Here is a 27,746-nt window from a genome sequence, read left to right on the forward strand (position 1 = left end):
AGGCTTTGGCACAAAACAAACGTGACAGCACAACATGTTGGGAATGCTTAAACTTTGCAGTGCTACCCGTCACTCCTGCAAGACGCATCTTCCTACACAAAGCTAATCTGTGCAATGCACCAAGAAACCACCACACATCAGACAACAAACTGAAAAACAAACACCCAACACGCAGTCTGGGGTGGGTAAGTGCCCCTTGTGCTTTTATTTCATTTCACTTGATTTAAAAATGTAACAATCCCCCTCTTCCCAACCACAAGGGATACTTTTCCTTCACAGAAGAAAATACAAGCTTTTTTTTTTTTCCATTACAAGATACTTTAGGTTCCTCATTCACAACTTAGGCTTGCTCAGGCCTTCCTGAGCGCTTTGTAAGGCTGCAGGAGCCCCGGGTTACAGGTGTAACACCACCTGGCTCTGCTTGCTTTGTGTAATGCTCCTTTCCCCCACACCTTTTGTGCTATGCAGAAGATGCCATCGGGCCGCTCCCCTCACCCAACTTCACTTCTGCTCCATTTTAGGCAGCAACAGAAAAGATCAAAATAAAAATTAAAAGAGAAAAAAAAACAAAAAACCACAACCAACAAAACCCAAACCAACTTGCACGTGGTAATGCACGGCCACAGACATCGGGTTCAGCATCACAGCCCAACACTACAGCCAGGATCCCTAAACATGCTGCCATTGCTGTGACCCTCCACAGCTCCCAGGCAGCAGTGCCCTCTGCTGCAAGGCCTGCAGCAGGCAGGCACTGCTCCAGCAGCTCAGGTCTGACCTCCACAGCTTGCCACAAATGGATTCTGTGCTTTTTTTTTTTCTGCATGCATCTTGTTGAGCGTGCTGGGAACACAGCAAATGGTGGGGAGGCCGCAGTGCAGGGCAAAGACAAACTGCCACTCTGTGTGCCTGCCCACCAGCTCTGCGGCCCCAGCAGGAACTCAGTTCCGTGCAAACAGCCCCGAGGCTCACCACAAGCTGACACGACCAGTTGGCTGCTGCTGTGTTAGGTCCTCGTCCTCTCCCTGGGGGTTTCATGCAACTGTGCTAAGCAATACCTCAGCATTTAGCTCTAGTAGAGTTTATCTCTGTCTGCAGTCCCTGAATTTGTTGAATAAAAAGCTCTGAGGACAATTCTCTGCAGCAAAACTCTCTCCCAAAGCCTCATTCCTCCTCACTTCCAGCATGTAGTGTTCACTGACACAACGCACGTATCAGGCTTACAGACAGCTCAGCCACACAAACCTCCATCCATCCCTCCTATCTACTCAGAGTGGACAGGACTGTTCAGCATACAGCAGCTTCCTAATCCCCATCTAGAAAGGATTTGATACACCACCTTTCCATGACTACCTGATGTAACGCTGGGCTTCTTTGCTGGTCTCTGTAGATGAACTCAGCAGCGATCTCATTTGAAGAGTACAAACAAGGAAACTGAAGTCCATGACTGCAATGTGACATCTGAGATGCACTGTTATGGATTTAAAGCAAAAGCAGGTAACAGCTAGACTTCCCCACACCAAAAAAATCCTTGAGAAGAACACACCATCCCACAAGCCTAACTGTTCTCGCCATCTCCTGCCAATACTGTGGACATCTGTTGCCAGCCGGCTGCGGCTCTGGCCCAGCAGAACCCTAACAAAAGCAAGGACTCTGCAATGAGCTCCGCCTGCATGGACATAGGCTCCCAAGAAGTCTCTGAAGGACTTCCACCAGGAGAAAAGCTCTGGCCTCACCCACCTCACTGAGGGACTCAAACCACCCACTGCTTAAGCACTGTGCACAAGATGTAGTGGTGAGGTGCTGCTGGTGTCCTTGAGCTGTGCCACACCCCAGCCAACCAACTAAAAGCCACTGCTTTCTGGGTTAGGCCTGCCAAGGCTGCCATGCTCTGCAAGACAGAAAAATGACAATTCATTGAAAAAGATGAGTCCTCACCTCTACCCTAAGCAAAACATATTTTCTTAAAAACACAAACAGCCCCCAGCTGTAGTGCCCCCATCACACCAGTACTGCACTCTATCGCAGAAGTAAAGGGTTCGGCTTCTTAGACAAAACCACTCTTAAGAAATACCTGAAGCAAGCAAGAAGAGCAAACTGCTTCAAAATACTTTCCCTCATCAGAGTTCACAAATGTTAAGCCAGTTGCCTGTTGGTCTTCATAAGCAACAGAGCATCCTTACTCTTCCATAAAAGAACATCTCCAGTTCAGTCAAGCTCAGAACTACATTGACTACTTTAAACAAAGAGAACAAAAACATCTGTAGTGTTATCCCCCTGACTGCACTCGAGTCAGAGTCACCATCTTACGGGCGTGAGTGCTGGGAGGAGAGGCTGTATTTGGCCGCATCTCCCCGTTAGCATTTTTTCCTACAACTGAGCTTTGTAGTAATTTCCCTTCCAATCCATCTGTTGAAACATTTGAGGTTGCTGTTGTGTTGGAGGTATGGGCCGCCGGGCCATTCTCTTGTGTTTTAAAATAAATGATATAAAATACTGGCAAGACAATTCCTACCAAGAGCATAATAAAAACTGCGTTCCACCACTGGATTCCACAGTCTGCACCATTACTGCTCTCCCGTTTCCCTGGCTCAGCCAGCGGCCTCTCTGGCGCCTCCACGCAGTACTCAGCATTCAGCTGCACCTCTGCCTGCACGGCGTCCCGGATGCTCTTGTCAATGCCCCTGAAATAGTCCACGAGCTGCTTGCTGTCAGCAGAGCCGCTGCCACCAGCGTCAGGCTCCGGGACATCCACCAGCGTCACTCCGGTCTGGGAGCACGCAGCTGGGAGCGGCCTCAGCTCCTTGCTGCTCTCTGTCAGCAGCCCGTGGGTCTTCACCGGGATCTTGATGGACTTCAAGGCATACAGGTCCTGCTCCCTGATAAAGTTGTTGACGCGTTTGATGTCTGCAACCTACAAGATCCAAAAAAGGACATCAAGTATTAGTTCAAAACGACCCAACCTTTTACTAAGTGTTAAAGCAAGAAGTGGCTACAAAACCAGCCTGAAAATAAGAACAAGCTCTGTTTGCAAGCATTTACTTTTCTTCAGAGATTTTCCTGCGGTTGCAGACATCCTCCAGGTCCTGCAGCTTAAATATGCTCCTGTTATGTCCATTACATATACACCCATTACATGTACATCTACAGTGCTTTCACTCCTCTTATAAACTGTGTTTTTCTTACCAAGTTTTTCCTCTCTCCTTGCTTTCATTACCTTTCTCCCATTTGGATTTAAATCCAAGTTATAGCAAGAGGAGTCTTTAGAACAAACCCTTTGAAAACAGTTATACCTTAAACAGCAGGCAAACGCTGAAGGTGAGGGGAAAACTGCAGCGTGAGCAAGAGGTGAGCAGCAACAGCATCTATGGAGCACACTGCAGTTCTGAAAGCAAGACTGCAGCTAGGAGAGAACAGCAGGCACCCCTCCCACACAGGGACAAGCACCCTCTGCTCACATTGCTGAGCCTCTCCCCTGCATAACTGCTCCATGCAGCTCACTTCTCCACAGCTGGTACAAGTCCCTGATGATAAATATTTAAGGCAATAATATCCACCTGTGAGCAGCTCTGGATGTTGGTGTGTGTTAACAGACCATCAGCCAAGGGTCCACACCTCTGCCTGGTGTTTGCACCCAGCTTAGTCATGCAAACAGCAATAGGAACACACCATACATACAGCATAGGTCAACAAGGACTGCTAGTATCAAAAAGCAAAGTCAGCAGTAAGGCAGCATTTCTTTATTTAATGTTAAGTAAAGAGAAGGCAGCTTAATACAGTGTGCACTGATAACCCTCGAAGTCCTCTGTCAAAGAGGACAAACAGGCCCATCAACACATGCAAGCAGCAAACCAAGGCAGCCAGGCAGACATGAAAGAATCCTGAAGGAAAGGCTGAAGGAGGCAAAGCAGAGGGAACAGCTGGACCCTGAGCCAAAGAGGCCCAACACTTCTGACATATCATGCACAGAAAGTCTGATTTGTTCTTTTAGAAGTTTAGTAAATTACTGCATGATAGTCATTCACTGCACACTCACAAATGTCAGGCTACCAATGAAATCAGTAAAACCATGAGAAGGATTAAAACCAAGAAAGTACGTGCTTTTCTTCCTGCAGTGAGTGTCATCAGCTCCAACATCACTTGATAGCTCACGACAAAGATCTGCCCTTACAAAAGACAACATGCAGGTAAGTAGAAGGCAGCCCTATGGCAGTTCCCAAACAGCTGCTGGAACACGAACAGGAAAGGAACACGACCCTCTCCTTGGTGGCTGTACAATGGCTGCCTGCAGCCTCTGCTGCTCCAGGAGTGGTGTGGGACCACCTCAACCAAGGGGAGGAAAGGCTCCCTGCCCTGCAGGGCTCTGCCTGTACAGCTGCATACTGCTCCTCTCCCCTCAGCCCATGCTGTCAGGGAGCATCGGGTCCACAGGCAGCTCTGCTATGTTACAGCTGCACTGCAGAACTGTACTGAAAGGGAGAGGGGAGATGGATGCCTGAACATCATGTTTACTCCGCACAGCCTGAGACATCTGAAAACAGGGTATTTAATGCAGACCCTAATCTGCTGCCCCTGAAGCTAAGGGAATCCTCAGCTGCTGGATCAGACTCCTCACAGCTTGCCTCAGCAAAACATCAGGAATTAAACTCTCCAAAATTACTCTGTTATGAAATAACAACCTGACCCTAAGCCTCCTAACTGAAGCCATGCCCCAATTTTCTGTTTTCTTCCAATGAAAACAGATTACTGGGACAGTAAACATCCCCTGCAGTGCCTGCAATCAAACTGCAACGTTGTGCTAAAGCTCTCCACAGAAAGTAGAGCAGCACTCACACAAAAACAACAAAGCTGATGGGAAGAGTGCACAGCACTAGGCTGAGCAAGCCATTTAGGCTTCTTCTTTGTACTCATTTTTGGCTGCAGTGAGCTCCTCTTGTCCCAGCTGGAAGCTATGCCAAAAGCAGGCCCAGACTATACATGGTCAAGAGTAAAAATGAGAAGTCTGCAGTGCTCTCCATCTCTGCCAAGTTACCTGTTGCACAAACAAAACTTTCTTGCACGGTCTCAATTCCCGCACCCCAAGCAGGCCCGGATGACTCTCAAAGCAGTGACAAATTCTCATTAATTTCAAGGAAAGCTCACCCTGGAATTTTTAAACACAGTCACATTTTTTGCAGCTAAAAATCTTCTTTGCTGACATCCCAGTAGTCTTTCAGGAGCTGCTTAACTGTGCAAATCCTACAAACGATGTCGATACTGACCAGTGTCAGCCTGTAAACAAATACACAGATCCCCAATCATAAGGATTTCCATCTCTCTTCAATTTAATGGGAACAAATCAGAAGTGTGCTTTCTGAAGGGAGGGAGGCAGGACGTTCTGCTGCACGAGGAGTGCACTGCCGGAGTCCTCCTTGCTTACACCACAGGAGGCACACTCAAGTTTTCTCCTGATGAGAACCAATTGTTGTTGGTAATCTTCTTCCTTTGAATTCAGTGAACTGCTGCGATTTGGCATAAGTGGCAACAGTAGCAACTGTTATCTGCTGAAGAGAAGTATATGGCTGCTACAACATCTTGCAATCAAAGCCTCTTTAAGCCCTACCAGGCTCCCTCCATCACAAGCACCAGCTCATCAGCAGAACCGAGGAGGGCCTTTGTTTTGTTTTTGTTTCTAAGGGAATGGGATGGGAGGAAGGGCCCTCTTGCTTCAGCTGTACCTTACAGCTGTGTTATTAAGCAAGACAGTGCAATAGTATTGCAACAGTTCAGCCACTACCATATCATTATCACCGACCAGGCCACAGTCCAAATGTTCGCATTATGCAACTTAATCACAGCCTAGCTTGTAGGTAAAGGTGCTTGTAAGTAAAGGAGGTTCGAAAAATAAAGCTGTAACTGCTAAGCAATGGGGTATTCCTAATGCTCACATCAGGTCATTAAAATTGTCATCATTTTTTCCTATGAAACTCTCCACTTCAAACCCAGAATGTGTTTTTCAGTACGTTCCAACTCCAGAGACAGTCTGTGTGTGTGTGCTGCTCTCTGCCTGCAGCTGGCTGAGCCACACGCACCTCTGGGTACTGAGGGAGCCACTGAAGGCCCCCTGCACAGCAGCTCTGTGACCCACGGGGCATCACTCCTGCTCTAGGTCCATCTCAGACCCAGCATTGCCCAGCAATATGGAAGCTCATCCCTTTAAAAAAAAAAAAAAAAAAAGAAACAAAAAGGGAAATCTGGACCAGGCCCCATCAGAGCAGCATTTCTTAACGCTGTTCAGTTCGTTTCAAGCCTGTAACCCCAGAGAGGGCAGTGCTCTCACCCTCACTTCTGTGCTCAGATTCCAACTTTATACCCTCACTTAAATAAAAAAGTACAAATCATGATTTCACTGAGGTCATCCAAATTAACCAGGAAACCAGGTCACACGGGATGACACTTTCCACGGCTGTCTGCTCAACAGCTCTTTTTTACCTTTCTCCAGCTTTACTTTCATCCAGCTGTTGACCATTCGTGAAACACACAGGACAAACTCTTAAGACAGCAAGGAGCCTACACGCAACTCCGGAAAGTACGCTCTGCGTACAACAGATCTCTAAAGTAATTAAAACCAAAGCAATCAGAGATAACTCTTACCTTGCAACCATACTGCAGGGCAAGCTTGTTCAGACTGTCGTCCTCGGTGACCTCCCGCTCCAGAAGCACCACATCCCCCGCCCTGCCCCGCGCCGGGCCGCACCGCTGCTGCTCTCTGCCCCTGGGCCGCAGCTCCATGACGTTGAGCTCCTCCTCTGACGACTCCTCCGAGTCAGAGCGGCCATTTGGGAACACGTACACCTGCCCGCCCGGGTAGTTGTGGATGGTGACGGGAGCCTGGAAGGGTCTGGGCCGGCTGTCGTTCAGCCTCATCTTTTATAGCGGCACCTGGAACAAAATAGGTGTTACCATTCTTTCATAATGCCATCCCTTGTTCAGGTCTGCCATGGGACAAACCACCACGGGACAACACTTTGCTCCACAGCAAATTCTAACATTTCCTAACGATGAATAAGAGAACGCCAGCCCCTTCAGGCAGGAATCTTTCACTGTGGCAACGAGCCCACAGAACAATGGTGCCGAGAGCACCGCATCCATCTGCGACCCCACACGTCAAGAACTGACCAACGTTACCCCCCGTGCCACCACCCCATAAGCCCTCAGTTCTCTGCGCTCGAAGAACGCGCTATTTAGCGTTACGGAGACGTACAACACACACACATACATATTTAAAGCAAGGACAGCCCCGGCCACGCGTACCTCCGACGCCGATGCGAACTGCCCGAGCGCTTCGCCCCAGCGAGGCCGCAGCCGCCCCGCGGCGCTCCTCCTCCCTCAGCGCAGCCCCGCGCTATGGCCGCGCTCGCGGTCGGGGCGGTGCGGGCAGCGCACCCCACATCCTCGCACACCTCCGCCCGGCCCGGCCGGCCCCTTCGATCCGCCCGGCGCGGCACACAGCGCAGCCTGCCGCCTCCTCTCGGGGACCGGGCCCGGTCGGTGCGGTTCGGAAGGGCCTCGGCCCGATCGGAGCCTCCCGCCAGGGCCCGCTGCCCTCGGCGCTGGATCCACGCCCCCTATCCCGACGACCCCGACCGCTGTCCCGTCCCTCAGCCCCGCACTCCCCACCGGCCATCGGCCGCACGCACCAACCTAACTCCGGCTCTCCCCAACTCCCTGTTCTATTGGCTGGCAGCGCGGGGAGGCGGGACCTCAACGCCATTCAACCAATGGGAAGCGGGGAAGGGCCGAAGACAGAGGTTGGTTGAGAGGTCGGCGCTGGAACGCGCCGGGTGAGGCGCCTCTTAAAGGGCCCGCGCTGCGCGGAGCGACGCCGCCCCGGGACGGCCGTGGTTGGGCCGCGCGGGTTGGGTGCCCGGAGCCGGCAGCTCCCGCATGGCGCCTTCACACCGACATAAGCTCCTTCCCAGGAAAAGCCAGAGTTAATCACATTCTGATAAAGAAAAAAAAAAAAAAAAAAAGAAAAAAAAACTTCAACGAAGATCTCGAGATCTCGATTCAGGCTTTCCAAAAAGAGCATGACCGGGAACAGGGCTCCCTCCTCCCTGCGACTGCCTTAAGCTCTTGCCCAGATCCAGAACCGCTGTTCTCATATCCCTTCTGCTTTGTCCTCTTCTATGCAGGCTGACTTTAGGAGCATTCTCATTTCACACACGCATTCCCTGTATCTTTCTTTGTTTCCCTTTAAGTAGCCTACCAAAAACTTCATCAACTGCAATAAAATCTATTATTTGCATTTCAGGTCACTCACTGAGCACACAACTCGAAAGCAGCTCTAATGGCTGCATCGACCCCCCATCTGAGGCCCATTTCACACATCCCAGCACGTCGGCTCATCAGCACTACAGCTGCTGGGCTGCAGATGCTCAGGTTGGCAGCCGGTGGTTTCCAACTGCCCTGAACTAGCAATGGTGTAAGCTGCAGTTCAGAAACCACCAGGGCATCAGTAACTGTGACCCGATCCGTGATTTGGGATTAATAAAAGCAAGGCGGAGGGAAATCATTCACCCATTTCCTCTGCCATGTGGGTTATTAACAAGAAAAATGTAGAACGAAGAGTAATCAATAAAAGATGGAGGTGGGAACCCTTACAAACACTGAACTATAGCCCCGATACAACATAAAGCACAAGTTAAAGAAATCCTTCTTTAGCATCTGCTTCTTAATTTCAGCCAGTTACTCCTGTTCAGTCGAGCATAAAATGAGAAAGACTCCAAAAGAGCACTGTGAGGCAAGAGGCATCTACTGATACTTCTGGCATCACTGAATTACATTTCAGTGAAGTTACCCTCTATTTTAAATTCAGAAGTATGGGCCAAATAGTATAATAATACTCTCCCATGTCTGGAGCGACCAAGCTTCTGTGAGTACTGGGTACGCATTTGATTGAATTACATACAGCAACATGTTTAAGAGATAGATACAGCAGGCACACAACTTAGGGAAGAAAACTTCAGTTACATTAAATTAATAACAGGCATATAGTTAATATAATTAATTGAGTTATGGAGGTTACTCTAAGTGCATGTTTGGTAGCACTGGGTTCCACCTCACCTCTTAGAATGATCTTTCCAGTTGGCAGGACATGCTCAGCAGGTTCCAAACTCAGCCACAGGCAGTTCCACATACCAGCACTCCTGCTGACAGCCCTCGAGGGTCTTGTGTCAAAAACGAGGACCGAAGTGATGGCTTAGGGGTCATATCTGGAAAGAAGCACAAAGCCTGTGTTCGTGCTGTTGTGCAGTAGCAGCCACAACACCTGGCTTACAAAAAGCTTCACACCTTGCCTGTAGGGGAATTCCCAACTGAGGGCAACCCAATCCAGACAAGATCTACATCTTCCTTACATAAGGGTACACCCACTTGCAAAGTGACACCCAGCCCTGCAGCATGGGGCACAGGCAGTGGACACAGTGGCTTGTATTCCTCCCAGAGAGAAGCTTGCTATTCCCTTAAGAAGCAGATTTTGTCAACCCTCTGAGTCAGCATGTGAAGCTGTGGGCATACTGACCTCTGACTTCTTCCAGGGAAGAAGCACGGCTCTCATGTCCACCCTTGCTAGTTTTTTTTCCTCCTTGTAACATAGAAGCTATGACAATAAACACGCAGCTTCATCACTCATCTCCAGCTCAGACATCAGATTACTCCCACCTATGACGACTAAGTTTACAGCTACACAGTGACTCAAGATTGAGACTTTCATCTTGGGAACCACAACGCAGATCTAAACAGCACTGCCGTCTCCTGGAGGAGATAATGTGTCTTTGCTCAGAGACCTCGTTCTGTGCTTGGCTTCCAGCGAGAAGCACCATTTGGCTCTGGCTGCCTGGTTTATGTGACAGCAGAGACTGAATTACTTAAGAAAAAACAGATACTTACTCTTTATATAAAAACAAATGACAAATTAAAAGTGGTTTTAATTTTGGAGTTTGTATTTTCTTGGGATTATGCCAAATCCTGGAGCCCATACTCCACACCCTGTCCTTCTGGAGGAATTTGGCTAGGGAACACACCGTAAGATTTGTTCCCTTTCCTCTCCTTTACTCTTAAAATCCTGAGTACTAGTAAAATCCTGCTCCTCCACCCCCCTTCCTGCAACTGGTAAATTGTGAAGAACAGGAATGTTCCTGGGAAGAAACCCAGGCTGAATCGCATTCAGAACAAGTCAGAGATTTCTTGCATAGCTGAAGCATGTGTTTGCAATCCCCGACTGCTGGAGCATGTAAGCCCTGCCAGCATATGTTGCTCCTTCATATATTCTCAGAGAGCTCTTAGCAGTGTCTAGGGCACTCTGTAGACAACATTCTGCTGAGGCACTGCTCCTTGGCCCATCTGCTAATGGTGCCAGGGCCAAAAAGGCTCTTGGTGTAGGTATGGCAAATAGGCGGCACCACTTTCCCATGAAACTGTCAGTGATGGTTGGAGCCATCGGTCTGCATGATGCCCTGAGCCACAGACTGACTCTATTTGAGCTGGCTTACCTACAAGGCAAAGCTTCAGGCAGCTTCTAGGACTGGTTAACTGTGACGTAATGAGCATGTGCAGCCACAGCAAAGTACTGCCCAGCAAAGAAGGACAAAACTGTGAGAACTGTAATGAATGTCCAGAAGGTAAATGGTAACTGCTGGGAAGCAGCAGACAGCCAGGAACTACACACAGCCTGTTCTCCCTTCTGCCTGAGAGCTGCCACTAGTCCAGAGAGAATTCAAATTAAATCTAAATTTCACGGTTCAAAACAGAAACATGACATGGCCAAGAAGGGTGGGAAGCTGGGGACTGAGACACTGGTTGGAAGAACACTTCTTCAGTGTATCTGGGAGGAAGCTTTTGTCCTTGGCATCATGCGGTGTGCAGTACATTACAGGAGCACAAAGTGAGCCTTCTCTCAAGCTGGTGCTGACACTGGGGAAAGGCAGGTTGATAAAAGCATCACTTGCCTTTCCAATGACCTTATCATGTGAGCAGAGCTTGCCAAGAGCTGTCTCTCATCCTGCACTCCTCGCAGCCTGAGCCAACAAGCCTGAACACGCCGTGCTGATATCTGATATCGCTCAGCACTGCATGGCAGTCTCCAAGCATTGCACATGCATCCTTTCAGAATGGACGACGACTCCTCTGTGCTTTTCTGCACATCGCATGCTTCCTTGCTTTCTCCAGCTTGTCTCACTCCCAAACACGTCCAATCCAACTTTGCAATTTCTTAAATGTGAAGAACAGAGAAAACCAAAACGTCTTCCAGCTCAAGATCTTTGACCTCAGTACCTGAAATGGCTGTGCTGTGCATAGCTTGGCTAGTCTTCATTCTCCCAAATAGGGTTCTCCTTCTTTACTACCGCACGGCAACAGTAATGAGCAAGTAACACATGGGGGCAGCAGCAGGCTTTGCTTTCTTGTCAAACTAGCAGGAAGTTGTGGTTGTGGCATCCTTGCAAGGTCTCACGGAACTGAGGTGTCCCAAGATTTGACGGTCACTGTATTGGACACAAGACCAGAGTGACAGTCACGGCTGATCACACTGTGGGAAAAGCATATCCTTGGAGAGAGGATCTCTGTGGCGTCATAGCCTGGAAACCTGTGCCTTTGTCACTGCATCTCGTCTTCCTCCTGTCCCTGCAGTTCCAGTCCAAGCACTCTGTGCTCATGTTACAAAGAGCATTCAACTGGCAGACAGTGGCACCATTGTCTGCAATGGCAAATATGGAGGGAGTGAAAATCCCAGGGCTCAGTTCAGACCCCACTGCCCACCACTGCAGCAGCCTGCTGAGCTTGTTGCACTGCAGACAGGATGGAGTCCAGCATATGGCATTCAGTGGGGTGAAATGAAAAGGATGCCCTAATTTGACTGCATCAGAAGAAAGATGCAGGGTTCATGTGACATCATTTATTATCCTAGAGATTCTGAATGTTCAAGTAACGGGGAAAAGCCTTAATCTTGGCAGTGAACGTGTTAAAGGCTACTTTTTCAGAGTACAGCATTTAGGTCAGGGAAGTGGCCCTAATTTACATAGCAAGGCTCTGTGATTGATTGCCTGACAGCACTATTTCCACAGCAGGATGTCTTTCTTGCTGCTGGAGGTGAGCAGAACTTCAGGAGTTGCTTGTGCACCTGATATTCACCTGGTCTCTCACATCAGCACATGGTGTCCGAGTGGTGACCGAAGCTGATTCTCAAAGTGGCAAGAAGTAAAAAACAGCAAAAGGAATCCCAGTCACCAGAAATGATGATGGGTTGATTATAATGAGGGATAGGAAACAAACCAGCTCTACGGCTCACGAGTAAATAGAAAATAATAATCAGATAAATGGCCAAATAGGAAAAGCATTTTCTGTAACTGAGGCTACTCCTTTAATTGGAAAGTGCTGTTAATACAACTGCCTGATGGAGGCGAGAGCAATAGCACAACAGGGCTGTTGCAGATCTGCAAGTAAACAGCTGAAATGCATCTCTCAACTTCAATCTGTGACTTTCTGAAGCCAAAAGAACAGCTTTAAATTTAAAACTTCTGTTGGAGCTCATGCTTCAGTTGGGCTTTGTGCCAGGACATGCAAAGACTTAGGGCATTAAGAGTCTCATGTAGAAGAAAAGACAGTGAGGAGTCATTTGAGCTGGATAGTAATGCACTGAGATGTAGCAAGATCTGCCTTCGTTCCCTTTAAACTAACTTGTGGGGAGGAAAATTGGAAAAAATGAGATTGTATCACTTGTAACTCTTACAGCAAATCTAGGGCTGAGCACAGCCTTGGCAGATACAACTGTGTCCTGCACACATAGCAACAGAAGCGTTCCAGCCCCAAGCTGGCTCTGTCCTTTCAATAGCTGGGCAGTGAGGTGGCCCCTGAAGGTGCCCAGAGTGCTAAGCAAGCATCATTAAGGACATCCAAGGAACTGTTCTGACTGCTGTTGTCTTCTATTCACTTTGAACCATAATCTCAGGGAACTCTTGTTCTTCCAGAGAGTTCAAAGTGTTCATAAATTCACAGCCACACAACACTTTAATGGTACCTCTGCTATCCCCTGAGTTGCAGGGAATTAACTGATTCACCCATGGCTGATGCACATGGCACAGCCTGATCCCAGCACTGGGAAACTGGAGTGAGCAAGCATTAAGCAATGAAAGATGTGTCTGACTGCCAGTAAAGATCTAGTAATGTTGCAATTACAAACAACGAACAGCAGCTTACACACGAGCACTACCAGCATGATCACCAGGTACCAAACAAAGCACAACCAGCCAAATCTTCTACAGAAAAAGAGAAAGAGCTGACCAATGCCTTTCTCAACAGGCTGTGTCCCTGCTGGTTAATGCTGCAGTTCCCTGGATCTTTGCATAGGCAGGGTTTCAACGGACAGCCTGAGAATGATTACCAGGAGTCTGTGCGATCCTTCCCTGGGACTCTTCACTGCCAGAAGCTGCTTTACAATATTCCCAACCATTTCCCTAAGTATCTGACAGATTGGACAAAATTAAAGAAACATGGTCTTTGGGCTTTGAGATGACTGGGAAATAGCTAATTAGGCTCCCTGCTGAGCCAATGCAAGGAAGATCATCATCAGCAATAAATTTTCTCTAATTGGAGCCAAGGAATGGGTATGTTCTTATGGGAAAACCTTCCCCTTTCCTCTAGGCCACATGGACCATGAAGAGAGGGGCCCCAGTAGGCAGCAGAGGACTTATATCATAGTGCTAGGGACCTACTCAGATTATAATAGAAAATAAATGCCACAAAATAATCCCATTTTTTTTAGGGAAGTGCTAGGAAAGCCTCTGCAGCTGCAGGAGCTCTTGCACTGCACATGCTCATGCAAGAGATGGGTAAGCAGTCTAGGGAGCAGGCTGCATTTACAGCTGCTCAAGGGCCCAAAGCTGGGGCTCACTATTTAGACACCAACCTTGCAAGGAACACTTTGTAGGTCCAGTATCCAGATGCAGGAAGGGAGTTTCACCACGGTCGCCTCCACAAAGGTCAAATGGAAGCTGGTTCCTGGGTTGTGATCATGAGGACATCACCTCATGAGACATCATGAGAGTGGGTGCATGTTGACAATGATGCCTGGCCTCTAAAACTGCCAGCATCCTGTGCCCTTCTCACTTTTGATTTTATCTCTCTCTGTGCTGAAATCACAAAGTGGAAGAAAAAAGAAAAAAAAAAAAGAGTGGGGTGAGGAACTAGTATGAGAATTAAAGTGATAGTAAGAACAAGATGAACACCACACAGAACCACCCCCCTTGCCTCACTCCTTAAAACTGAAAACACCTCCCTATTCTTCGCCATTTATTACTATGGGGAAGTGAATTTTTGACTCTAAGGATTTCTGTGCCTGAAGAGGTGACAATGGGACATGCTACTGTACCAGTGCTGAACTTTGGGGTAGATTTAAGTTGCTGAGGGAAAATCACAGTGAAAGTGCTAGCTATGGATCTCAACATGATCAATATTAACTTGGACTTTAAGAACCTGCACTTACAAACTCCTTGCTTGGCAGGGAAAGAAATCTATCAGAACACTTTCAACTTACCAGAAAGCTGCTCACACCAGCTACTCTTTGTGTCAAGGGAAGAGGACCACATCCCACATAGACAGAGAACATAAGGTGCTGCTGAACAGGAGGGGAAGATGCTGTAAAACACGTGGCACCTGAAGAAGTGAGAAAAGCCAGGGCAGCTCCTTGGTCCAGGAGATGCCTTTTTATAGATACGATGCATTTACAGATATTTCCAGAAAGGGGCAGTAGAGACCAAACCCACAGGATGAACAGGAAAAGAAATCCTCATCAGGGAGAAATACAAATGAAGAGTGAGAAGTGCTTGCAGTGGCTTTTCCTTGGCATAGAGAGGCTCCACCATGTGTCCATTCAAATAAAACCAGCAGGACTTACACAGGCAAAAATGGGGCTGCTTGTAGTAACAGTTTCAGTTTGCTCTGAGACGACTTCCTTTACCTGTTTTTAGAGGATAGCAGTAACCCTGCCTACGTTTCAAATACGGACACTGCATGGGCTGCATGAGCTGGCACAAGGCCTTCCAATGCATCAGAGGAGCACTAGATTATGTACTACATAACACAGCCACCCCTACAGCACCAAGGTTTTCTCTCAGGCTCATGGATACTTATATCACTGCTCATCACTAACACAATTTTCCTTCCATCTGACCTTGAAAGAGTGGAGACGTGACAAAAAGAGGTGCTTTTAAAATCAAGACTCTCAGCAACTCATGTCGTGAAAGTCTGAAACAGGGAGGCCTGTCTCTGCACCTTTTTTACAATCTCTTTGGATTCTCTTGAACCACACAGAGCAAAATTCTAAAGCTGATTCAAGTTCTTTACCTGGAGAAAATCCCATATGTTTTACTTAATTCAAACCACCTATTTTCAGCTCTTCATTGCTATATTATGCCATCCTTTTGCATCATCCATCACCCACAGTGGAGGGGATGTTTTTGGCAGTGGACATGTCCAGAAGCTCCAGCTGTGGGACAATATAAACAGGCACAAACCACACAGCCAGTCTCTTCCTCAAAGAGCTTCTAGCCTAAGGAAAAGATTACAAAACAGGGAGACAAGCAGGGAGCAACGTCAGGTGAGAGACAACTATCTGCAGCAGAGGAGTTGAGGCAGTAACAGCTTCATCAGAAAACCAAGAACCTTTTCTCATCCTGCACACAGCATAGCACAACACACCAGCAATCTGGCTGCAGACCGAAATCTTGGCTTCCCCTGAAGCCAATGGCAAACATCCCACTGGCTTCAGTGGGAGGAGGACTTCATGCCAGATCTCGTGCTTCCCATTCCTTTGCTGTAGCCATGAGAGCAAGCTTCACTTCCAAAGCAGTGTCTGCATCTAGGGCCTTCTGGGACAGGAGAGTGGTTCTCCTTGCCACCTGACAAGTATCAATGGGAAATAAAAGACTCTTTTTTAACAGAAAAGTTTACTGCCCTGGGTAACAACCTGATATGAGACTCTCCAGGCTGAAATTTTTCATTTAGGCTTCAACATCTGTCTAGAAGGTACACAACAACTCAATCATACAGCTTTTGTCCCTGATGAAGTCACTAGTGGGAGAGATGGCATGAACAGGATTATGTAGCTGGAAACTCTCATCTCTTCTGTCTTAATATTTCTCAACCCATACCTATCACATGGCAGTACAAATGCATAGTGTGACTTACAGCAACATGGCAGACAGGAAGATTAAGATGGCCCATTTTACAGAAACTGTATCCCAGCTGCTTTTAGCACAACAGAGTCAATGACTATTTGAGGAGTTGAAGAGAGGGATGCTGGCAGAACTGTATGCTGACTGCACAGAGGCTCTATGTTTGCTCTGGCATGAAAGGTTACTTAGATCACTGTGCAGGCTAGAGATGGAAGGTTCTGGTTCCTATCAATCTGGCAGACTTGGTACAGCACAAAGGGAATGTATGCTCGGCTGTTGAAATGAGCATCTTGAGATCTCCAAGCTATTTTTGAGGTGGCAATGTCAGGACTCACATTCCTTACAAACCTTTGCTTTCCTTGGCAATAATCAAGAGTGCTGGTAGGGAAATCCCGGTGGGTATTTTGTGATCAGTCAAGCACAGCAGATTACATTACTGGACAGTGTATACAGGACCTCCCATCTTGTAGACATAGTAAAACAAGTCTGTTTTCTCCAGAAATTCTGGAGTCACCAGCATGGTGCTGGCCACCTGTATTATTTCTTGGGTCACACTGTATGTCTACTGGTCAGATTGATGTCTGTACAGCTGACTGTTTGCATATCAATTCTAAAGGCAAAGGAAATTCTTAAAATCCCACAGCACAAATGTGCACTGCTACAGAAAAGCAGGTGGAGATGTGCCAAGATACAGCTCCTCAGTTGCTACCCCTCTAACAAATGCCCTGCGAGGAAAACTGGAAAGTATTTCATGAAAGAGCAAAGATAACATAAGACTAACTGGCAAAGGCTGGAATTTAATATTAATGGCTTTCCTCTAGTCACTGTATTTCCTGTTCCTAACTTAACCTACTAAAATCACCAATGGTCAGAGAAGGGCTATAAACTTTTCCACATCTAAAAACCCTTTCATTGGAAGATCTCAGAGTACTTGGCAAGTATTAGGGACTGCTGCAGAATGGCTGTCCTCAGAGGATACTGTCCATGTAGCCAGCGTGCAGAAGCTTTTTTAGCTCCTGAAGCCAAATACTGAAATTTAGCTTCTGCCCGTCTCTGCAGGAATATCTTCCTGAGAGGAGCTGAGCTTCCCTTGAATTCATGCTCCACATTCAGTGTGAGAAATACCTTCCCAAGAGACAGATGGGTAACAGATACACAGCAGTGATGTGACTGCTGTCATTTCAGTCTACCAGTCAATTTAGAATCCTGCCCACAGAGCTTCTCAGGGGTTACACTGGAGACTGCTCATGCCTGTGCATGGCTCAGCTGCTGGTATTTCTAAACAGCTCTGTTCAACAATAGCACAGGGAAGTTTGTTTTGATAGAGAGCTGGACTAGGCCCCATCTCCCCACCTCTCCCTGCCAGCTGGTACTTGCCTGCAGGAGTCCAAGTATTAGTTAACGTGGATACGAAGTGCAGAATATTACTCTTCCAAGTCTTGTGGTCTCTTGGTGATCCTACTGTGCCACCCACACCTTCCTTCAACTGGGCAAAATACCTGAATTATGGAGTTGACTTGCCAAAAGAAATTGGGACCGGAAACATCTCTAGAAAGATTGGTCTCACCAAGGGTTGTGGCCTGCAAAAGAGCACAGTGCTGGCTGGGGCACAGGGCTGGGGAGAGAAGCATTACTCACTGCCAGCCTCATGTTAGGCCCTCTGGGACAGTCTCCTCTCTTGGAAGATACACTGTTTTGCCTGTATGACTGTTGGCAGAAACTAATGAGCAGAGCTGGTTGAAAATTTTCCATCAAAACAATATTTTTGTTTTGCCAGAAGATACTTCAAAAATTAAGTGGAAAAATCAGAGAAAAGGGCCTGAGTTTTGGCTGACATTGGTGGTTAGAAAATTCTCAAACTTGAGATTGTTTTTAGCCAAAAATGGAAGTATTTGGGGTGAGGCAGGGAAGGAGAGAGGAGGAGCCTAGCAAGTCTTAGTTATACCCTGAAAAACATATAAGAAGTTTTTTACAAATATAAGAATATTTTGTCAGGGTTTTTTGTTTGTTTGTTTGTTTGTTTTGCATAGTGAATGATAGTTCTGTTTTAGATCCATTCTATGGGGAGACTGGAAAACAAACAAATATGCTTTTTCCTTTCTCATGCTATATCCATATGCCCTTACAGTATATGCATAGGCAGCACTTTGTCTAGAGAGATGCATAAGAAACACCAAATCTCATAGGATCTCCCCAAGAGCCTACCTCCCAAAAACTGAAGCTCTCACGACAAGGGACATACGCACACAGCTGATTCTGCTCTGAGTTCGTACAGCTGATGGAAAGCCTTGATAAACATTGCTGTTGCCTTGCATACAAATAAACTAAGCCATGAGGACAGACAGGGAAAAGGCACTGCTTGCAAAGGTATGGTGCACACAGCTATTGCAAAATTGCCCATACTTAATAGTCAGCAACAGGCAATACTGTTGCTAATGGCACTGTAGAGACAATGGCACATAAATACCTGGAAGCCACAGAAAGATGTATTGAAAAACACAATAACGTGTGTTTTTCTTCTCCCCTTTTAAATTATTTCTTCAGCAAAACATGACTGGGAAAAGGAAACAAATTCCTCACTCCTGGGAAATGCAACTAATGGCAGTACTTCTCTGGCTGTGTCAGCGTCTTGTCCTCAAGATGTGGTAAGCATGTTATGAAATGAATTGGGAAAGCTGCGAGGAAGGGTGACTGCAGCCTTGGAGACCTGCTGATGCCTGAGGAGTTCAGCAGGACCCCTCTCCTTGACACAAACCTGGGCATTAAGTGACAGTGCTGAGGATAACATAGTGCCAATAGCACAGAAGTTGAACTAGATCAGTAAGAAAACTAAGAGGTTACTAGGCAGTGAGAGCAGAGGAGGTTCAATTTATAGTGACTTCCTAAGGAATTAGACCACGATTCTGGACAGGATTTTTCTTTTAGACAACACTTCATTTTTTTAAAGGACTAGTGCAACTTAGATGTGGATTTCATACCTTTTCCTTAATGAGAGCAGCACCGGGGGAAGCACGCTCAGAAGTACTGACGTGTCCTGGCAGGGGCTCAGACTGCTGCAACTCGCCTTGCTGACAGGCCAAGCTTGACTCTCATCCCACGACAACTCGGGGTTACGGTCCCAGCGACTTCCACCACAAGCAGCTCTGGCTCTCAGCTGCCAAAGTGATAAAAGACTTCTTGTGTGATCATCTCAGGAGGCAAGTTTGATGCCAAACAAAGCTGCAGTCTGGTTGGGTCTTTCTGCGCTCAGAGACAAAATCAAGGGGAAAAATGTAGAGCTGGGGAAATAAATGGAAGCTGCTAAGTGTTCAAATAATGTATTTTCCAAGAAAATGAAAAAGAAAAAAAAGAAAAAAAACCCAACACAAGAATGGCTTGTCTGGCTTTGCTAGCCAGACCCAGGTAGCACTCAACTTTGTGTCCCACTAGAGGACACCTCCTTTTCAATTTCTGAACTGTTTCACTGCCTGTCATCACAATGGCTGCAAAATGATGCTGTATGTAACGACCCTACAGAAAACTGTCCACAATCTTTTGATAGCTGATGCTTTTTGGGAGCAGAAGCAGTCATACAGACTGGCATGCTACCAGCACTCTCCTGCTGAACAAATCAGCATTTCCCTCTCTCTGCCAGCCTGTGTTTTGAGCAGTAGCCAAGCTTGGGTTTGGAACTTGCAGTTCAGTTGCTGTATGGGGCATTTCAGAAGCGATATGGATTTTATCCTCTGCTACTTTCAATGACAAATAATGTATCTGGGATAGAAAACCAGTGGGGGATATCCCTTTCCACTCCCTGCTATCATGGTAATCACAGCATAGGCTCATTCAAAAGAAGCACACATTCATCTCCATACCTTTTCAGATTGCTGCTGCCAATAATGCCAAGTAGCTGCTTTGGGAATCCACCTTTTCCCCACCACCACCTGCAGTCTGTGAGCTCTTCAGAGGAGGACCATTTCTTTGCATATGGCTTTCATCATCCATGTCTGGTTGCAGCATGCAAGTGCCACTGCTCAAAGAACACTGAAACATTATAAAAGATCTCAGAAGCGAACACCAGCCAAAAAGTAACTGTGAGGGAAGACAAGAGATTACCACAGGAGTAAAATTAAAAGAATATTTTCTTTTAAGGGTTCAGGGAGATTAAATGCACTTGTGCTGAGGAGGAAGGCTATTTTGTATATGCAGCAAAAGTGGCAAAGTTTCTGAAAGGTGCAAAGCAAGTCTGTGGGACACAAAGCAGCTGCAAGCATGCAGCAAGGACAAGGACATGAGATGTGTCTCTGGGGAGCAGAGGGAAAAGGACGAGGCAGACATCTCTGGAGTTATACTGAGACTGCCATAAGCCCAAGGCTCAGGGGAGCCTGGAGATGCCAGTGACACAAGGGCTCACCTGGAGTCCGAGTTGCACTAGGAGCCGGCCCCACATACCGACATCCTGTGGGATCCGCCACGGTCAGCGTGTGGAGTCGCTCCTTGCTGAGACTGAGAAGGAAGCCAAGGCCTGTGGCATGACCCAGATGAGTCACTCTGCCGGCTCCAGATCCACCCAGGCCACAGAAGGATGAAAGGACTAAACATGCAAATAGCCGCCTTCACAGCCAAGCAAGAGGAACTGAGGGAAATCGCATCTTTCAAGAAGGCCCAGCTGCTTCCTCCTTGCCCTGTGGCTGAGGTGGTTACCTACCCCGGGCCATGCAGGCCTAGCCAGTGTCTCAGCTGTAGTAATGCACAGGGCACACAGATGCAGCCCCAGACATCAGCTGCAGGACTCTGCTAATTGGGAGAGTCTGTCTGAGTGTCTGGCCACCATTTGGCAGAGACAGCAGCTCTGACAAAATAAGTAATGTGGTACAGTACAGTCTCCAGGCATTCATCATGGGGTCTGTCACATGAAAGGGTCTTGAAAAGAGATGAGGCCGTGAGAGATGCATGGAGGTCATCATTGGAAACACCGCAGTCACCTTCTGGGGCAGCTGTTGCTAGGGAGAGGTTGTGAGCCCTCTCTGCCTAGACATTTTTGTTTAAACTCCCTTTTAAAAAGGGATAGTTCTTCTCAAGAACTCCAAAGCGAAGACTCTCTGGTCTTGTTTGTCCAAGGCACATTTCTCTCCAGGCAGACAGTCCCGTTTCTAAAGAGGGTGAGGAGAAACCAGAGACGTGATAGAAGGACAAAAAAAAATCCACTTAGAAAGGAGAACTGTTTTTTGTGCCTTAGTAGCACTTGAGGAACTCTTGTCTTTATACTGACCTGCTTTCCAATCGAGATAAACAGAAGGCTGCTGAAGGGTTAGATTGTATGGAGAAGTATTATCAAGTGTGTCCAGCACAGGTCTAAGTACTCAAAGAAGAAATGCAGTTGAGGAGCAGCTCCCACATCCTGTTTCTGGGTGCACTACTTTCACACAGCAAGACAACCAACGAGTGATGCAAGTAACTTGTCTGCAGGCAGGCTACCAGGGTTTCTTTTGTTGCACCATCAGAAAAGTGTGAGTGCACTGAACTGGCATCTGGTGCAATTCTCTTCTGCCTGTAAATCCTCAGCATGGTGGTGTTTGTGCTGACACTCTTCAAGGAGGAAACACCTTTCCCAGTAGACCATGTAGTGTGGAGGAAAGCACAAAGTAGCATTCAGCTTTCACTCTACCAGCAGAACAAGGTCCTCCAACTAGTAATGCTCTGGGTGCATCATGAGGCTGATGCTGGGGGAAGGTGCTCCATTATTAAGCTTTTTAGAAAGCAATTTCCTTCCAGAGAAAGCAGGGTCCAGGCCAGCTTGCTGTGAGGGATCAAGAGACAGCTAAGGCTGCTCTGTACACCAGGAATTGGAAGAGAGTGAGGGAAGCAGATGGAGCTGGTGGAGGCAAAAGTGAGTTCCAAGCAGCTGAGAAGAGATTATATGGTACTTCTATGCCAGAGCACTGGAGCCATCTAACCCCACCTGCCTTTAATGAACTTGGCTGAGGTGCCTTAAATAAAAAGACAACTGAGATCACAGGGAAGGACAATGGCTTCAAACCATCTGGTTTCTGGGTTGGAAGATGGGGATTAGGAATAGAGGAAAAATAGCAAACTGCAACATGCAAAATAGGCAGACTAAGTACATAAGCCTACCAGATTTATAGAAGACATTTTGGCACATACCAGGAGAATTTCAAGCCAAATGCATGACAGCATTCCTTACACCCCTCCCACCCATTGCCATATCCGAGCTTAATGTAATGCCTTTGGCTTCCAAAGGCTTATAGCTATGTTTTATTGTTTAAACAGGTCAACAATTGCAATCATATGTTGACTCCAGGCAATACACAAACACAATGATGTGTTAATATACAGCAACACTTGGACGAAATTTCTACAATTTTGATGCTTTTAAGGGTCATATGTACAATGGCAGCTGGACTGGTGTCTCAGGCTACCTCTGAAAACTAGGAGTCTATAAGTGCTATGCCATTACCAAGAAGCCAGCATGAGATCAGAAAATGAACTCTATTTTTTAAAGTAGGTATAAGCTCAATTTCTGGAAATCATTTTGGGACGAGGACTCTCACACCAGCTGTAGAAGACATGGCTTGCTTTTACGGCTGCTTTAGAAAGGTGCTGTTCCCATCTCCAACAGTGTCCTTTTAACAAGAATTAAACTGAAATGAGATATGGATGACGGCATCTTTGTAAGACAGGATAGGAAGGGATCCTACATGCCTGTGTGCAACCATTCATAAAAGTACATTTTATGCAGGCTGAAGGGGAAGTTTAGTAGTACAGATTCTGGCTAGTGCCTACAACAAACACATCCAAAACACTTGGCACTGAAGTAATTCTGTTTATTTCACACCAGGGCAGTATGCAGCTAGGTTATGTAGATATCTTTCGAATGGATGGCCTAGTTTAGCTCCAACATAAACTTCCATAAGTTCAGCAACCTTTGTTATTGAGTTGCACCTGCAGAGCAGCTACCATTAAACATACAGCTAGCTGCCACCTCACCTCAGCTCCAACATACACTGAAAGCAACCTTTCCCAAAAGCACTTGCAAAATGTCCCCAAGCATATGCTTCAGCTTCCTGGCAGCCTGCTCATCCATACACAGTGATTTCCCAAACAAAACCTAGGTTATTTTTTCCAAACAGTCATGTTCTACTGTTGTGTCCCTGAGCAGAGACGTTGTTAGGCAGTAATCAGGTATTAACACTCCCCGTGCTTTATTCTGCAACCCAGATGGGACAAGACCCATCATTCCTTGATTTGTTAGCTCACCAGGAATTCTGAAATGCCAGATTTCTTACTGACAAAAAACTGTTTACACCTACCACAGCTATCACATAGTTGGCTTAAGACTTAACCAAATCCCATTCTCAGTCCAGTATTAGACAGATTCATTACGTACTACTTACAGCTTTACTCCTTGCTCTGAATTTTCATGCTAGCTGCTTGATTTGCATTATATTTTTTTCAAGTTCAGAAACCTTATTAAAGTTGTTATGGAAAAAATAAATTTATTATTCAACATACTCAATATTTTTTTCAAAATGGAATGGTCCTCTTTTCTATTTCTTTTTTTTTTTTTTTTTTTTTTAGTTTTCATTTACAACTGGTTCCATTCAGTTTGACTGTTTTTATCTTTTCTATTTATAACCAGCACCAAAAAGAAAATTACCATGGATACAGTACATATGCAAATTAACTAATGGAAAAATATATACATTTCACTCTGTAATGAAAAACTTACATGGTATTATTGCCATGGAGGATATATCCCTGTATTATAATAAAATATCAAGCAATAATCGACTGCTAAGATTCTTTTCCACCAACAAAATTAGCACCATACATGAGATAGTGAGAATCTACACTCAATAACACAATTGTGCAACTAGAAATGTACAGTACTTTAGTAACAGTACAGAGTATTGTTTACAATATGGAAATACCACCACTGTAATCTAAAGAGTGTCAATCTTTCAAGAACAACTAAAAAAAAAAAATTGCCATAGATACACCAAAACAAACAGCTTTTCTTTCACCAGTATGGAGTAACTGAGGGCAGAGCATAGCTGTAAATTCATAGTAAAGCTCCTATAAAATGATACAAAACAGAAGTGTAGGAGTATTGAACAGAATTAAACTATTTTTATATTTTTTTCTGGCTATTATAACATGGGAGGGTTGTCACCAGATGAAGTTAGAGAATGTAATAAAATGGAGCTGTGTTGTACCATCAGTTTTTAATTAATGTTGGTTCCTGATTATTCAAAAAAAAAAAAAAGCTTGATGCATGCTAATCTGTGGACTGAGAGAGCAAGTGAGGTGGTTTTCAGTGCTCAGACATTCAGAAGAATTCCTTGTAAATTCATGTTTCCTTAGGCAGGACCCCTAACTTGGACCCACAACATTTTCTATTGATTGCTTGCTAAGTATTTACACAACCTCTGCATCTGGGATACAGAGTGGGAATAACAGAAGAGGGAGGTCGGATTCTGACTATCAGGTGCCAAAAGAACATCCAGTATAACAAAAACCAAGTTAGAATTGTTTCCCTGGTGGCAAAAATCATCTGGGACACAGAAAAGCAGATCTGTTTGTGACAGGCACTTGAGAATAAATGGTGTGCAAATGTGGCTTCGTGCATACAGGCCAGCCCTTGTGTGCACACGCTTGTTTGCACTAATTAAGCACAGATACGAATGTGAAGCCCACACAGTGTTAGTCTGTCAATGAATGTTATATCTCCCTCTGCTTGAAAAACTTAGGTGTTGATAAAATGCTGATAAGTTATTGCAGTGAGATCCTGCAGTGAAAACTGGCATAAGGAAGAAAAAAGTTACTTTAAAGGTATGTTAGGTACTAAGAATCCTTATCCCTCCTTGCACTGAAAGGAAGACAACAGCAACAAAGACAGCTTGAGGACAGGTGTGAGCTGCAATCCATAGTGGGCTCAGGGTTAAAGGTGGGCTTACTTCTGCACTCATCCACATGGAATAAAACAGTAACACACAGTTCTAGAGCGAGTACAAAGCTGCAATTCATCCAAAAGGCTCTGTTCATATTATGAAGAGTGAGCTGTAACTTAACCACTGCACAACTGGCCTTGGAACCTGGCAAGGGAAATGATACATGTTGGAGCAAGATATGATAGAGAGACATTGATCTGCAGGACTAGTGGTGGGGACAAACTCTGCCCTGGGTAGAGCTCCCGTTTCAAGTCTCACATATCAGAGAGGAGTTTGGTTTAAAGTGCAGACACACGGAAGAGAATATCATATATGCAGCACTTTCTAAGTGCTCTGATAGCACCAATCTGATAGCACCAAACCTGATAGCACCACAAAAGAAAACGTGACAATACAGTGAGCATAATCCTATCCCTTACTGAAGGCAACAGAAGCCCCTGGCCTTAGGGCTTCAGCACACTTAGGGTTTCATCTTGAATGCCTTGTACCACTCATAGCACTTTTGACACAAAAGGCTATATAACCTTCAGATGTATACAAGAGCCAAAAGACAAGAAACACCTGTTCTGCTCTCCAGTCCATCCTTCATACAAAGGTTGTTCCAAGTCCTGTTTCTGTACTAATCTTATCCAGTTTCATGGTACTCTCCTTATCTGAATGCCTCCTAAAAGCTTGAGAGAGATTAGATCAAGCAATCCTCCAGTGAGCTCTACTGGATCCAATGTTTTCTGGCTTTTCCCACCTTGTTGTAAATGGTTTTTGCATAAAAGTAACTATCTACTGCTGTTAATAAGCTTCTATTCCATTAAGCTCAGAGAAAAATTAGTCTTCATAAAAGAAATGATATTATTTTGGGGAAAAGAGAGAGAGAATTGTTTTTTAAAATTAGAAAGAAGAGCAGTCACTATTAGTTGCCCTAAAAATATGACTCGGGGAATGCTGGATATAATTGTACTGAACTTCCTGTGGGAGTTTCAGAGATGTCCATCCTCTGCTATCAGTTTTCACAAGCTTTTACAGTAAATCCCCTCTTTAAATTCAGCCTTTCATTTATGTGTGTCCCTTCAAGCCCACTCCACAGTGGGATAACTGTTCAGAATGAAAAACATTAGATGAAAGCCAAGATTAAAAGATTAAATAATGTCTCTACCTTTGCTTAACTATTTTGCCAGAGGCCTTCCTCCATGGAGGCACCCATAGCCTTAGTCAATGTAATCACTTTGCAACTCTTGTCCTTTAATGGTAGTAAGCCATCCAGTGGCTGATGATTTAATATATTAAAGTAAAAAGCATTAATGAAAAAGGTAAAGATGTCAAAACATGATAAAATGATTGGCTCCTTGAGATGACTCTTTTCTATTTTTTTGTTTTGCTTTTTTTGTTTGTTTATGGTGGATGAGTGGATTACTTTGGTATCCAGTCTGTAGAGTTAGTTTTCAAGTCTCAATAGGTATGCTTTGGAATCCACCACACTGTAGCAACTCATGAAGTTCCAGTACTCAGACCTACTAGTCCGTGACTTACATACAAATAGCTGTAATACCCTAAGAAGTAGCACAGGTTCATTAACTCTTCTGTTGCATCTTGTTTGCATAAAAGTCTCTGCAAGTCTGGCAACAGCGTTGATACCACCGCATGTCTTGGCACAGGTTCTTCTCCCGGATCACCCTGCAGTACACTGTCCACTGGTCGCCTGTGCACTTGTACGTGAGAGCAGCTTTGGACAAGAAAAGAAAGAAGAAACTAGCAGATTAGCTAGAGAACAGCATTGCTAGTGTGATCAAAATCACAGAAGGGGCCAATCTCACTGTCAGCACTGGAGACTGGATAATGTTATCTGCTGAGACATCAGGCGATGGATACAGAGCTCTTGGAAGTGCTTACTGCTCGTGTGTAGTTGGCTGTGACTGTGCAAGCACAGAGCTACTCATATTGTAGCTATTTTGTCTCAGTGACAAGTTTAGATGAATGAAATACCTAAAGCATCAGCTTAGAGTTAAATTCACGAGTGCCACACAGCAGCAAATGGAAAACGGTACGCTTTCAGGGACAGTGCTTTGCTAAGGTGTGCTGTCAGGAGTGGCCATCATCCTCTCAGTGGAAAATGTTTTTACAGAGAAGCAAAATCAAACTGAATTCGATGGATATAAAGCTAAATTAATAGGAAGCAAAAATAACACTTCTTAGTTCGACAACAACTGCTGTTGGGAGGCAGAAACCCCCTAAGATTGACAAAATGTTCCTGCAGGGGGGAAAGCAGCATGAAGATACTGGTGCTTAATCTGTTGCCAATGTCATTAAAGTGTCACTAGTGATTTTATGAAAAAGTAACAGGAACAAAACTGTATGTGACAAAAATGCATAACTACAGCAAATGCTTTTTATGCTACTAGAGATTTATGAACTGAATGTAGCAGTCTTATGAATGTTACGATAACTGGAAAATCTTCTAAATAAATATTCCTGCTTTTGAGGTTGGGAAAAAAAGGACTAATTGGAGAACATCAAAAGGTGCTGACCCAGCAGCATCTTGAATCCCTTGTTCCCATTTCTGCCAGATGAAACCAGGAAAGGCTGTCATTCTGTATTT

At 45.7% G+C, this 27,746-nt stretch overlaps 2 protein-coding genes across 10 annotated transcripts in view; both read right to left on the minus strand.

The window, feature by feature from the left end:
* Positions 1-177: 177 nt before the first annotated feature.
* Positions 178-24,816, minus strand: LYSMD4 (LysM domain containing 4). 6 transcript variants are annotated; one of them, XM_040706477.2, is made up of 8 exons: positions 20,599-24,816; positions 20,060-20,228; positions 19,184-19,445; positions 14,567-14,647; positions 13,940-14,162; positions 9,103-9,251; positions 6,631-6,918; positions 178-2,911 (listed from the first exon to the last, which is right to left on the minus strand). In XM_040706477.2, exons 7-8 carry the CDS (start codon positions 6,901-6,903, stop codon positions 2,267-2,269), a joined length of 918 nt encoding a protein of 305 aa, XP_040562411.1. In that variant the 5' UTR covers positions 6,904-6,918; positions 9,103-9,251; positions 13,940-14,162; positions 14,567-14,647; positions 19,184-19,445; positions 20,060-20,228; positions 20,599-24,816; the 3' UTR covers positions 178-2,266. The 6 variants fall into 6 exon arrangements, with proteins under 6 accessions (XP_040562411.1, XP_040562414.1, XP_040562412.1 ...); XM_040706480.2 differs by lacking the exons at positions 13,940-14,162; positions 14,567-14,647; positions 19,184-19,445; positions 20,060-20,228; positions 20,599-24,816 and adding an exon at positions 9,331-9,479; XM_040706478.2 differs by lacking the exons at positions 9,103-9,251; positions 13,940-14,162; positions 14,567-14,647; ... (1 more) ...; positions 20,060-20,228; positions 20,599-24,816 and adding an exon at positions 7,681-7,718.
* ADAMTS17 (ADAM metallopeptidase with thrombospondin type 1 motif 17) overlaps positions 23,009-27,746 on the minus strand; it is a 165,046-nt gene continuing 160,308 nt past the window's right edge. For all 4 annotated transcript variants that reach the window (XM_015292261.4, XM_015292260.4, XM_040706475.2 and 1 more), the window contains one exon: positions 23,009-26,873. In XM_015292261.4, coding sequence (XP_015147747.2) covers positions 26,722-26,873 — 152 coding nt within the window. In that variant the 3' untranslated portion in view covers positions 23,009-26,721. The remainder of the gene's footprint in view (positions 26,874-27,746) is intronic.

Source organism: Gallus gallus, chromosome 10 (assembly GCF_016699485.2).
Source record: "Gallus gallus isolate bGalGal1 chromosome 10, bGalGal1.mat.broiler.GRCg7b, whole genome shotgun sequence".
NCBI lineage: Eukaryota > Metazoa > Chordata > Aves > Galliformes > Phasianidae > Gallus > Gallus gallus.

Bases quoted from the DNA above. Each gene is read 5' to 3' on its own strand.
- LYSMD4 (XM_040706477.2), bottom strand. From the start codon at position 6,903: ATGAGGCTGAACGACAGCCGGCCCAGACCCTTCCAGGCTCCCGTCACC. The intron at 2,912-6,630 runs GTAAGAGTTATC...TGGATCTTGTAG, and splicing joins CCCTGCAGTATGGTTGCAAG to GTTGCAGACATCAAACGCGT.